General features: G+C 44.4%; 1 protein-coding gene across 1 annotated transcript; it reads right to left on the bottom strand.

The window, feature by feature from the left end:
• Positions 1-11070: 11070 nt before the first annotated feature.
• Positions 11071-12090, bottom strand: LOC117507750 (paraneoplastic antigen Ma2-like). The gene has a single exon (XM_034167561.1). It carries the CDS (start codon positions 12088-12090, stop codon positions 11071-11073), a length of 1020 nt encoding a protein of 339 aa, XP_034023452.1.
• Positions 12091-12320: the final 230 nt, after the last annotated feature.

Genomic DNA, 12320 nt, shown 5'->3' with positions numbered 1-12320 from the left:
GCTTTGTCCCGCCCATCAGACGCTCAGCGTATATGGGGGTCTATGGGGCAGTGGGCCGGCCTCGGCTGGCCCAGACGCTCAGCTTCTGCATGATGATTGGATGGTCTGTCTGAGGCTGAATCCCTTTTTGATTGACAGCGAAATGAGCGAATCAGCGATCTTTTGGTGTAAACATCCGTGGGAGCATTTTCATTCTGTTCTGAGTTGAACCAGAGACTTTCCTAATCCTCTTAGCGGCATTTTCTTTGTTAAAAACGACTAGCGACAAATCGAGCTTCTATTTCTGGTGAGGTTTTTTTTTTTTGCTTGTGTTTGGAGACTGACTTCTATCACTCTTTCTGACTTCTATCGCAGTTTCTGTCCCAACCGAGCAGTGGGTGCTGCTGAGCTCCTTCACCGTCACAAAGCACTCACAGGCGGACACACTTCACACTAGCCTCGCGCCAGTCCCAGCTAGCTAGGTAGCAAGCTGCACATAATGGCAGACAATTTGAATGTTGTGGACCGGATTTTGGCGAAGCCATTTGATAGTCTTTCTTACGAAGAAGCCATGGCTGCTGTCATGACTTCAGCTCTCAATGGTTTGTAGGCCAAAGTTAAAGCAACAGCCCCCAGTGCAATGTTTGTGCATTGCTATGCACACAGACTGAATCTGGTTCTGTCTCGGGGCTAAATGCTTATCTGAGTGCAGAATATTTTTTGCATCACTCTCTGGGTTTTTTCTCAAAATCCACAAAGAGGATGTCTTTTCTTGAGTCTGCAGGCTGCTCAAGGTTGCCCAGAAATGCTCCTACTCGATGGAATTTCACATCACGGATAGTGAGCACTGTGGCAAACAATTATGATGCCCTGCTAACTTTTGAGATGATCATTGCAGATAAGTCCATGGATGATGACACATTAAACTGTGCCAATTTCTTTGTGTTTGTTATTGCAGTAGTCATTAAAACCGGAAATTTGTTCTTGAAAATAGCTGTTGTGAGTTAATTTGTGGGATTGTGGGTGTTCTGGACGAAGTTAGTGTTTTCATGGGTGGTGGGGCGGAGGTGGTGGCCACGTTAGTGTGCGCGGGGGAGGCACGCAGGGGGTTTCGCCCAGGGAGTAAATCACTGTAGGACCGCAACTGTCGGTGACGTCACACACAAATTGGATACTATCTCCCCTGACGCTGCTAAATTCATTCTTGGGGATTTTAACCACTGTCGCCTTGAGAAAACACTTAGAACATGAGCAGTATATATCTTGTGCAATTACATTAAAAAACACTAGAACAGACCTCTGTTATGGTTCTATATCTGGTGCTTATAAGTCTCTGCCCCTGCCCTCCTTTGGTGCCTCATATCATAACAGTGTGTATCTTATGCCCATGTACATGCCCATTTTTAGACGGGTAAAGCGAGAGGACAAAACTGTCAAATGCTGGTCAGAGGACAGTATTATTGCACTTCAGGGCTGTTTTGAGTGCACTGAGTGGGGTTGTTTTTCTGAGGGGTGCAGTGATATTAATGAATTATGTGATACTGTCTCTGCTTATGTCAATTTTTGCGAAGACTGTAATTTCCACAAAGTCTGTGATGAAATTCCCAAACAATAAACCCTGGATAACGAAAAGCCTAAAGGATGTCATAAATAGGAAGAAGAGAACCTTCTATTCTGGAAGCCTCACAGAACTGAAGGAAGTGCCTAGGGAAGTTAAGAATAACATCAGGAAGGCAAGGTGGGAATACAAGACAAGAGTTGAAGCTCATTTTAGTAGTGGGGATATAAGAGAAGCCTGGAGGGGAATTAAAACTATGGCCTCACTTAATCAGACCCCATCAGATAAAACAAATGTTACAGTAGCAGGGATAAATGACTCAGAGTTGCCTAATGCACTCAATGTGTTCTTTTCTAGATTCGAAAAATATGACTTTTTAGAGGATATTGCTTCTCTCAAACAATCTTTTGCTCCTTCAATGGACATCGACATTAGTCAGGAGGAGTGGGTGCTCTCCTCAGGAAGGTCAGCACTAGGAAAGCTTGTGGACCTGATGGCATCTGTGGGCGCACTTTACATCACTGTGCTGATCAGCTCAGTGAAATCATGATCCAGCTTTTTCAAATGTCTGTAGACCAGGGTCAAGTCCCCCAGTTATGGAAGACCTCAACAATTATTCCCATCCCAAAGTCCACACGACCGAAAGAGCCTAATGATTTTAGACCTATTGCTCTTATTGCCCTGATGATGAAACTGTTTGAGAAACTTTTAAAAGACATTATCTTATTCTATACTGCTGACAAAATGGATCCTCTACAATTTGCCTATCAGCCCAGTAAAGGGGTGGAGGATGCTAAAATATTTATTATTGATAAAGTTTTAAATCACCTTGAAAATCCTGGAACCTTTGCACGGCTTTTATTTGCAGACTTCTCATCAGCTTTTAATAAAATGCAACCACGTGTTTTAATTGAGAGACTCTCTTCACATTTTAATCTACCTGATCAGCTGCTGGCAATCCTTCTGGACTTCCTCGCTAATAGAGTGCAGTGTGTGCGGGTAAATGGGCAGATTTCTGATGCTCTTGTGTCCAATACCAGCTCTCCTCAAGGATGTGTACTATCGTCACTTCTTTTCACATTTTGTACACAGACGGGTGTAGGAGCCCAAACAGCAACACACATTTTGTCAAATTCTCTGATGACACAGTGTTGCTGTCCCTTCTGCGGAGCGATGATCAGGGGCATGGCTCGGCCCTGTCTTCATTTGTCACATGATGTGATCAAAACTATCTGGACCTGAACGTTGCAAAAACAAAAGAAATCATTATAGACTTCAGGAAATGTAAGAGTGGTCATACTCCTAGCATCATTCATGATGAAGATGTCCAGTTAGTGGAGCAATATAAATATCTGGGAACCATTTTTGATGCTAAACTGAGATTTGATGACAACACAGAGGCCATCTGTAAAAAAGCACAGCAGAGGATTTATCTGCTGCGCACACTTCGATCCTTTGAAGTGAGTGAGAGGATCCTCAGAGTCTGTTAGTGTTCCTACATAGAAAGCCTGCTCACCTTCTCCTTTGTCTCTGGTTTGGTTGTCTGTCTATGAAGGACAAGGACAGCCTGAACAATATAGTGAAAGCCTGTTCAAAAATAACTGGCGTCCAGCAGAGAGACCTGGCATCACTGTGGGAGAGTCGTGTCATGACAAAAGCCCAGCAGATCATTGATTTAGATCAGAGACATACGAGGGCTGTCAATAAAGTATAGGTCCTTTTTATTTTTTTCAAAAACTATATGGATTTCATTCATGTGTTTTTACGTCAGACATGCTTGAACCCTCGTGCGCATGCGTGAGTTTTTCCACGCCTGTCGGTGACGTCATTCTCCTGTGAGCACTCCTTGTGGGAGGAGTCGTCCAGCCCCTCGTCGGAATTCCTTTGTCTGAGAAGTTGCTGAGAGATTGGCGCTTTGTTTGATCAAAATTTTTTCTAAGCCTGTGAGACACATCGAAGTGGACACGGTTCGAAAAATTAAGCTGGTTTTCGGTGAAAATTTTAACAGCTGATGAGAGATTTTGAGGTGATACTGTCGCTTTAAGGACTTCCCACAGTGCGAGATGTCGCGCAGCGGTCCCAGGCGCCGTCGTCAGCCTGTTTCAAGCTGAAAACCTCCACATTTCAGGCTCTATTGATCCAGGACGTCGTGAGAGAACAGAGAAGTTTCAGAAAAAGTCGGTTTCAGCATTTTATCTGGATATTCCACTGTTAAAGGAGATTTTTTTAATGAAAGACGTGTGGACGGGTCCGCGTGTCGGGACGCAGCCGGGAACAACACCTCCGTGTTGATAACCATTTGTAAAATCCAGGCGGCTTTTGATGGCTTTCAGTGGAGTGAGTATATGAGAAATTGTTTAACAGCTGGACATGTTCCAACTTGTCCTTAAGGCTTCCAACGGAGGTGTTTTTCCTGTGGCGGAGCGTCGCGGTGGCTGCGAGCCGACGCTGCAATCCGAAGCCGCAATGGCAGGGAAGAAAAGCAAGTCCGTGTTGGAAGTCTCACGGGACATTTTGTTCACTTTGGAAACGATCTGGTCATTTCAGCCTGTCGATGGCCGCTCGAAGCGCAGTGCACCCTCAGCCGCTGTGGGCCGTCTTTAATCCGGTTGTAATGCTCCTTAATCTGTGTGATGCCCATAGGATTTTCACTGAAAGCCATCTGAATTTTCCGAATGGTTTCCACCTGGCTGTCTCAGTTTCTTGAAAAATTTGATGCAGCGCTGCTCCAATCGTTCAGACATTTTCCTGACAATGAAAATCTGATGAGAGAGGAGGACCAGTGCTCACTCAAAGCCTGCCCACAGGCGAATGACGCAACCGACAGGCGTGAAAAAACTCACGCATGCGCACAAAGGTTCAAGCTTGGCTGATGCAAGCGCACATGATTCAAATCCATATAGTTTTTGCAAAAAATAAAAAGGTCCGATACTTTTCTAACAGACCTCGAATGAAATGTGCTATTGCACACCCAGACCACCGCATGTGCTCATGTAACCCTAGTCCCACGTAGCTATAGTTATCTAGAGTGGGTAGTACAATGGGATCGGGCCTGAGTTCGTTGATGAACTGTTTTATGTTTTATCACCCTTTAAGGTACCTCCCTTTAAGTTTTACTAAATCTTGATCTCTGAGTTTTCCTACTAAAATTAATAAGGACACCATACAAGGTAGTTTAAATACAATAATCCTTGTGCAGGCATTTATTTACACAACTTGAAGAAGAAAAAAAAACTTTTGGTAAAGTAAAAATAATATAAACAAAACTAAAAATGTTATAACCGAAAATGTGCAAGTTGAACTGAGGTTTCTTCTGCTTTCAAGTTTTTTTCTTTAGTATACAACAAAAAAAAAAAAATCTTTTACACATTTATATGAGATAACATTATCTTCCTGTTCTTGAGCTGCGCTAATATAAAGTGACCTGTCTTTCTTTATAAAATATATATATATATATATAAAAATATATATATATAAAATATATATATATAAAAAAAACCTCAATAACTCCAAATCTTCAGTGGGCCCACACACACACTCAATTTTTACTCCTTAATCAAAAGTTGCAGGCCTGAGTTGAAGCTAGGGTGCGATGGGGCCTAAAACTTTATGGCCGCTTCACTCCGACACAAGCAGAACAAAAAAAAGCACGTGCAGTTCAGTTGATTCACTTAATACTCACAAATCCCAAATGAATTGATAGGGGAGCTAACAGTCACCAGGGCAATGGCAGTAAGACCGGAGCAACTAGTACCAGGAACCACCGGAGCTGTCGGGACCTCAGGAACCACCAGGAAGAATGAGCACGAAACAGCACCAGGAAAACAGCAGAGTCCATCCACTGGGAAGACTGGGAAAACCGCTCCAAACCTCTCTCTCTCTCCACGTCTCCTTTAAGCATATTAACTCAGTTGAGTCACAATACCAACACTTATTTCGTGATGAAATACGTGAAATCTGTTTCAACTAGCAAGCATTTCAATACTACAGGAACAGTATGGTATCAAGGCACATGTTCATGGTATGCTACGCTAATTAGCAGACCGCTAACTAACACCACACATGAATTATCACTATAACTGTTCGTTACAACACAGAACGAATGGCACATGGTTTTTCTTTACCTTTAAGTTACAAACAAGTTATTATCAGGCCCACGAGTAGTCGACCGTGCAGATAAAACTTGAAGAACGCTCTGTTACACACCGATTGACTCTTTCCCTCCGACCCTCAGTACGTCTAAAAAAAAAACGACACTGGCTCACGTCACTTGTTCTGCCCCTTTTTAGGAAAAACTTGGGATTGGCTGTTACTTCAGTAAAATCCAATAGCAATACTTAAAACAAACTGACTGACATTAAATTGTTAACAGGTTAGATTGCACAGACTTTTTGCTCAAACAAACTCATTCTCCTAAGTTCGGGATTTTAAAGGACCATGGCACATTTTAGAAATGTGTAGCTTAACTTTTAAACAGTACATATGTTATTTATGCAAATGTATCTAATGCACCTTCTAACCAGTTTTAATATCATGAACTTTTGGTGTATCCTACAACTATTTACATATGTTACTGATTTTATATACTGTAGTCAGTGACTTTAGACAGGGCTACACCCTCCCCCTTCTGAATGTGTAGATGTCCTCATCACACTTTTTCTCACTTCGACATGTGCTCTTTCGTTTGTTCCCTGACATCCTTTTGGACGTTCTAGGATTTTGTCTCAGTTCAGGGCCAGTTTGATCTGGTGGGTTTAGCTTGAGTTGAATGACCATACCATGATGCATTATGGTCACTGGCTCACTAGATGGGTAACCAGGTTTGTCATAGGTCAATCTAATGGCTGGTTTTGGTTCTCTCTGAGATCTTCGGACAGCGAAGGACTTTTCACTCCCACTTCTTGTACTTTTAACTGATCTTTCACTTCTGACTTGGGTTGAAAAGGGTGAGCTTGCTCTCCCTTCTGAAACCTGATCTTCTACCAAATCATAATTTGTCTCTTGGTCATCAGAATCCATCACAGCAGATGTATCATCTATGGAAGATCCTTCACTCTCTGATTCTATAACTGGTTGAATTTCCTCCTCTTCAGAGCCTTCACTGTCTTCTCCAGAGCTTTCCTCCTCTTCAGAGCTTCCACGGTTCTCATTCTCTCGTGACTCTTGCTTTGGTGATGCGTTTTGTTTCCTGACCTCATCCACAACAAAACCTTGAGGATTCTGGACAGTATCAAATTCTGTATCTGTTGACACAGTGTCACTTTCTTCAACTGGATCAGTAAGCTTAGTTCTTGGACATGGCCGGGGATGTTGTGATCTGGTGACATGTCTCTGAGTCGTTCCTGCAACATCTGGGGGGTTAGACATCCTGACCAAGTAACCTATGGGCAATAGATGGTCTCGATGCAAGGTTTTGACTACTCCTGGACCATGTTCTGGTTTAACCTTGTACACTGGCAGGTTAGACAATTTCTCCGCAACAACATACGGTGTCGATTTCCAACGATCTTGTAACTTATGCTTGCCTTTTTGTCCAACATTCTGAACGAGGACTCTGTCACCTTTCTCCAAAGGTAAATCTCTCACTCGATGGTCATAGTAGGCTTTGTTTCGCAGATGACTTTTGGTGGCGGCATCAGATGCCAATTGGTATGCTTTCTGTAACTCTTTCCTCATTCTGGCAACGTATTGCTGGTAGGAGGATTCACTTTCACCATTTGGTGAAATTCCAAAACAGATGTCAATGGGGAGCCTTGCTTCTCTTCCAAACATGAGACAATATGGTGAGTATCCAGTGGCATCATTTTTTGTACAATTGTACGCATGTACCAGGTAGGTGATATGCTGACTCCAGCATTGTTTCTTTACTGTGTCCAGGGTACCAAGCATTGCCAGGAGAGTTCGATTGAATCTTTCTGGTTGTGCGTCACTTTGCGGGTGGTAGGGGGATGTTCGTGACTTTCGTACTCCCAGCATGGACAAAAGCTCCTTGATAAGTCGACTCTCAAAGTCTCTGCCCTGATCAGAGTGTATCCGTGCAGGCAGACCGTAGTGCACAAAATACTTTTCCCACAGTACTTTTGCAACGGTGACAGCTCTTTGGTCCTTGGTGGGAAATGCCTGTGCATACCGTGTGTAGTGATCAGTCACTACTAACACATTAGCAACGCCTTTGAAATCTGGCTCTATCTGTAGAAAGTCAATACAGACTAGATCCAAGGGGCCATTACTGGTTATTTGGTTCAAGGGCGAGGCACGCTGTGGGAGGGTCTTTCTAGAAATACATCTCCCACAGGTTTGAATGTACTGCGCTACCTCAGCTGCCAGCCGGGGCCAGTAAAACCGGTCTTTGATCAGTTCAGTACTTCTTTCCACTCCCAGGTGTCCACACTCATCATGCAAGGATCTTAGCACCATAGGTCGGTATCTTTTTGGCAAGATGAGCTGTCTGATTGGTTTTCCACATGGTCTTTCTTTTACTCTGTAGAGCAATCCATCCTTTGACTCCAGTTTGCGGCTTTCGCGGAGAAGCAGAACAGTCTCAGGTGAGTCATTCTTAGAACGACTCAAACCTTTATTGCTTTCGATTGCTCTCTTTAAGGGTCCAATGGTTGGGTCCATATCTTGTGAGGTCTGGATGTCCTTTGAGCTCAGTTGGTCAAGAGTGGTTATACTGAGGTTGACTGGGAACACATACGCTTCAGGTATTACTGTAGCAGGAGCTCCTAACTGATCAACAAATCTGTCAGTTACAACTGCTTCATCTCTGTTACAGGCTCGTTTGCAAAGGACTTTAATGCCATCAGGTGGAACATTAATCCATTCTTTGTCCTCTTCTGGTGCATACTGTCGAGACAGCAAGTCCGCATCGATGTTATGTCGACCAGGGCGATACTGGATGCTGAAATCGTATGTGGCTAGAGCAGCTAGCCAGCGATGCCCAACTGCGCTGAGCTTTGCTGAGGTCAACACATACGTTAATGGGTTGTTGTCAGTTCTTACAATAAACTTTGCACCGTACAAGTAATCATGGAATTTGTCCACAACTGCCCACTTTAGTGCCAAAAATTCCAGTTGGTGGACTGGGTAGTTGTGCTCTGAGTCTTTAAGCTTTCGACTTGCAAAAGCTACTGGCCTAAGTCCCTCAGGGTACTCCTGGTTCAGGACAGCACCAAGGCCATTCATACTGGCGTCCACATGCAAGATGTACGTTTTTGTGGGGTCAGCAAATGCTAACACTGGGGCATTCATCAGACAGTCACGGATTCTCTCAAAAGCATGCTGACAGGCTTGTGTCCACCGTTCTCCAAAGGGCTCTGATGCTTTTAGGTAGACTTTGTTTTGGCCCATGCTCTTCTTGGATTTGGGATCTTTCCAAGTGGGTTCATAACCTTTGGTGAGCTCGGAGAGGGGACGGACAATGGCGGAGTAGTTTGCAATAAACCTGCGGTAATAACTGCAAAATCCAAGGAATGACCTGAGAGGTTTCAAGTGAGTAGGTGCTTTCCAGTGTTTCACCACTTCCACTTTTTCTGGATCAGTGGCTATACCATTCATGGAGACAATGTGGCCGATGTACTTCACTTGAGGCTGACAGAATTGGCATTTGTCAATGGAAACTTTCAAGCCAATCTCCTCTAATCTGTCCAACACCTTGAGGAGACGCCGCTCATGCTCTTCAAGCGTTTTGCCAAAGACGATGATATCATCCAAGTACACAATGACTTCCAGGAGATGCATGTCGCCAACAGCTTTCTCCATCAAGCGTTGAAATGTTGCAGGGGCTCCAGTAATTCCCTGTGGCATGCGTTCAAACTGATAGAACCCGAGGGGACAAATGAATGCTGTCTTTTCTTTGTCCTCTTCGGCCATCTGTATCTGGTAGTACCCACTACGCAGATCTAATACAGAGAACCATTTACTGCCAGATAAAGAGTCCAAGGCATCATCAATGCGTGGCATTGTGTACTGGTCTGGTGTAGTGCGGTTGTTGAGTGTTCTGTAATCAATACAGATTCTTATAGTCCCATTCTTTTTCCGTACTACAACGATTGGGGAGGCATAGGGGCTACGGGACTCTGTTATAATTCCAGCGGCCAGCAACTGTTGTATGTGTCGCCTCACATCGTCAATGTCTGCTGGGGCTACTCTTCTTGATCTTTCTCTGAACGGTCTGGTGTCATGCAGGCGTATGTGGTGCTCGACTCCTTTGGCCAAACCAACATCCCACTCATGTAGTGAGAAAACGTTCCGCCTCTCAGCCAATTTCTGCTTAAGCCGGCTCTTCCACTCCTCGGGGATAGGGGAATCTCCAAAATCGAAAAGGCTTGGGTCTACAGTCTCAGCTATGCAGTCAGATGGGTGGATTGCGGTAACTGTGTCAACAGTATACATTTCAGCAACGACAGTTCCCACTGGTATGGAAGTTGTCTTTTTGGACTAATTCTGAATGAGCACAGTGAAACTATTACTGTCTATGTCAGCATCTGGAAGCACTCCGGGGTGAACCAGCACACCTGCTGGGAGTGGCTGGGCAGTGGAGGCGTCAATCAACACCAAATCTTTAGAGCGGGCTGCATATCTGTCTAATTTGCATGTTGCATAATACTTTGCACCTGGAGGGATGGACAGCGGATCAGGTCCTTTCCATTTGATCTGGCCCAGAACTTCCTCCTTTTCCAGCTCGTCTTTAACTAGCTCCTCTTGTTCTCTGACTGGAGCATATACAGACTGAATTCTCATTGAGTGAACAGCATTCTTGTTGCTCTCTATCTTCACAATTTCCCATAAACGACGGAACAGAGATGTATTGGTGCCAACAAGCACAGGAGTTTGCTGCGGGTAGTTGGGCTCACAACAAATCAATGCGAGTACTTCTACTTTCCCAGACACGCCAGTGATCTCCTCAGTAAACTCCATCTCTACCACAACATAGCCTTTATAAGGAAATTCTGTGTCGGAGAGGCCCCAGAGTCCAAGTCTAGAGAAAGGTACTATTGGAACATCTGTCAAGTGCTCGTTATACCAGCTTTCGAAGATGATAGTCACATTGGACCCACTGTCAATGAGAGCGTCGCAAGGTACATCATTCACTTTGATGGTATGAATGAATGATGGGCCCACAAGACCCTCAGGTAGGTCAGTGTCATTTTCTGGGACTTCAACCTTGCGGATCCTAGCCACACATTGCTCTTCTGCAGTGGGCTCTGGCTTCCCTTTGGTGGGATCAGGTGCTCTTCGCACCGAACGTATAAGCTTACTTATGACTTTCTGGGGGTTCTCTGGCCCAGTACATCTCGTAGCTATATGACCATTTTCTCCACACCTGTAACAGAAATATTCATCGCAGTCTTTGGGAGAGGTTTCTTTGAACAGCGCAGACTTGTAACTGGGGGCTGATTTGTTTTGGCTGGGCTGTGTCCTGTGTTCTCGCTGGGGGGCCGAGGTGTATTTCACTGCCATTACACTCATTTTGTTTTCTAGTGCTTTCACTTGTTTTCTTAGTGAATGTAGTTCACCCTGTGTCTCAGTTTTCAGTTTCTTTTTTCTTTCGGACTCTTGCAATGCCAATCGGACAGAGACTGAGGTTGTGGATGGTTTCTTTCCTCCAACAGCTCTCTCAACTCTTTAATCTGAGCTCGTAGTTCATCCTTCGAGGCTGAATCAGGTTCTTTCTCCTTTTCCATGTGAATGGTACGTACACGCTGATGGCGCATAGGTGTAATTTGACTTTGTCTAACTGACTGGCGACTTTCCTCTTCAATCACTTCTCGCAGCAGATTCAAGAATGTAGGGGGGTTATCTCTCCGCTCCCTTATTTTCAATTGAAGCAGCATGAGGTCTGAGGTGGATCCTTTTATGAGCTGCTCTACTCGGGCTTTGTTAGCATCACTAACAGATAACCCACCTCTCTGCACAACTTTGACAAGAGACCTCTCCAATCTTCGCAGGAAATCAGACATGCACTCACCAGGCTGTTGGTGGAGAGCTCTGAATGACAAATAGAGTTCCTCTCCTGACTCTGCTGTACCAAAAATGCTATCTATGGCCTCTATGTAGTCATGGGGACTAGCATCAGGTTGAGTCATACGCACTGCTTGAATGATCTCCAAGGCGGGCCCTTTGAGACTTTCCAGTATTCGCCTTCGTTTCTCTTTATTAGAGCATTCACCTTCATCTACTAGAAGTGAGGCTTTCTCCAACCAGCTGTCTAGTGACTCTTCTCCAGTAGGGGTGGGACTGAAACCAGAAAATGTCCTTAAACGTCTGTAAGAGTGGTTGTCGGGCGGTTTGTTCGTTCTGACCATTATATCACCAACTGCACGGATGATGGCCTCAGGATTACTGTTCTCTTCTCTAACGGTGCTCAAACCCTGGATATCTTCTAAGGTTTTCCCTTCCTTCTGTAAAAATGCACGTAGCTTTTCTTCAAACTCATCCAACTGGGGCTCAGTATAATACACTGCTTTCCATCCACTTCCACCACTTATCGGCGTTATCTCTGGGGGAATCTTGGTGGGGTCTACCACTTCACGACATTCACATAACACCATTACAGACTGTAATGAAGGGTTAAAATTTTTTCCCCTAACTACAACTTTTCCCAGGGTTTTGATAGACTCTGCTGTTTCTTTTATCGCTTCTTTGGTTACACCTTCAGGCACTCCATATAACAGGAGGGCATGTCTTATGTCTACTGATTCTCCTTTGCACCAATTAACCAACTCATTTTGGGATGGACTGCTCATTTGGTTTGCCATCATTGCTATGGTTACAGTTCTTG

Source organism: Thalassophryne amazonica, chromosome 3, assembly GCF_902500255.1.
Source record: "Thalassophryne amazonica chromosome 3, fThaAma1.1, whole genome shotgun sequence".
Taxonomy (NCBI): domain Eukaryota; kingdom Metazoa; phylum Chordata; class Actinopteri; order Batrachoidiformes; family Batrachoididae; genus Thalassophryne; species Thalassophryne amazonica.
Note: the sequence above shows the minus strand (reverse complement) of the source record. Positions and strands in the feature narration are given on the sequence as shown.

Excerpts from the sequence above, each read along its gene's own strand:
- LOC117507750 (XM_034167561.1), bottom strand. The coding sequence starts at position 12,090 with ATGGTGTTATGTGAATGTCGTGAAGTGGTAGACCCCACCAAGATTCCC.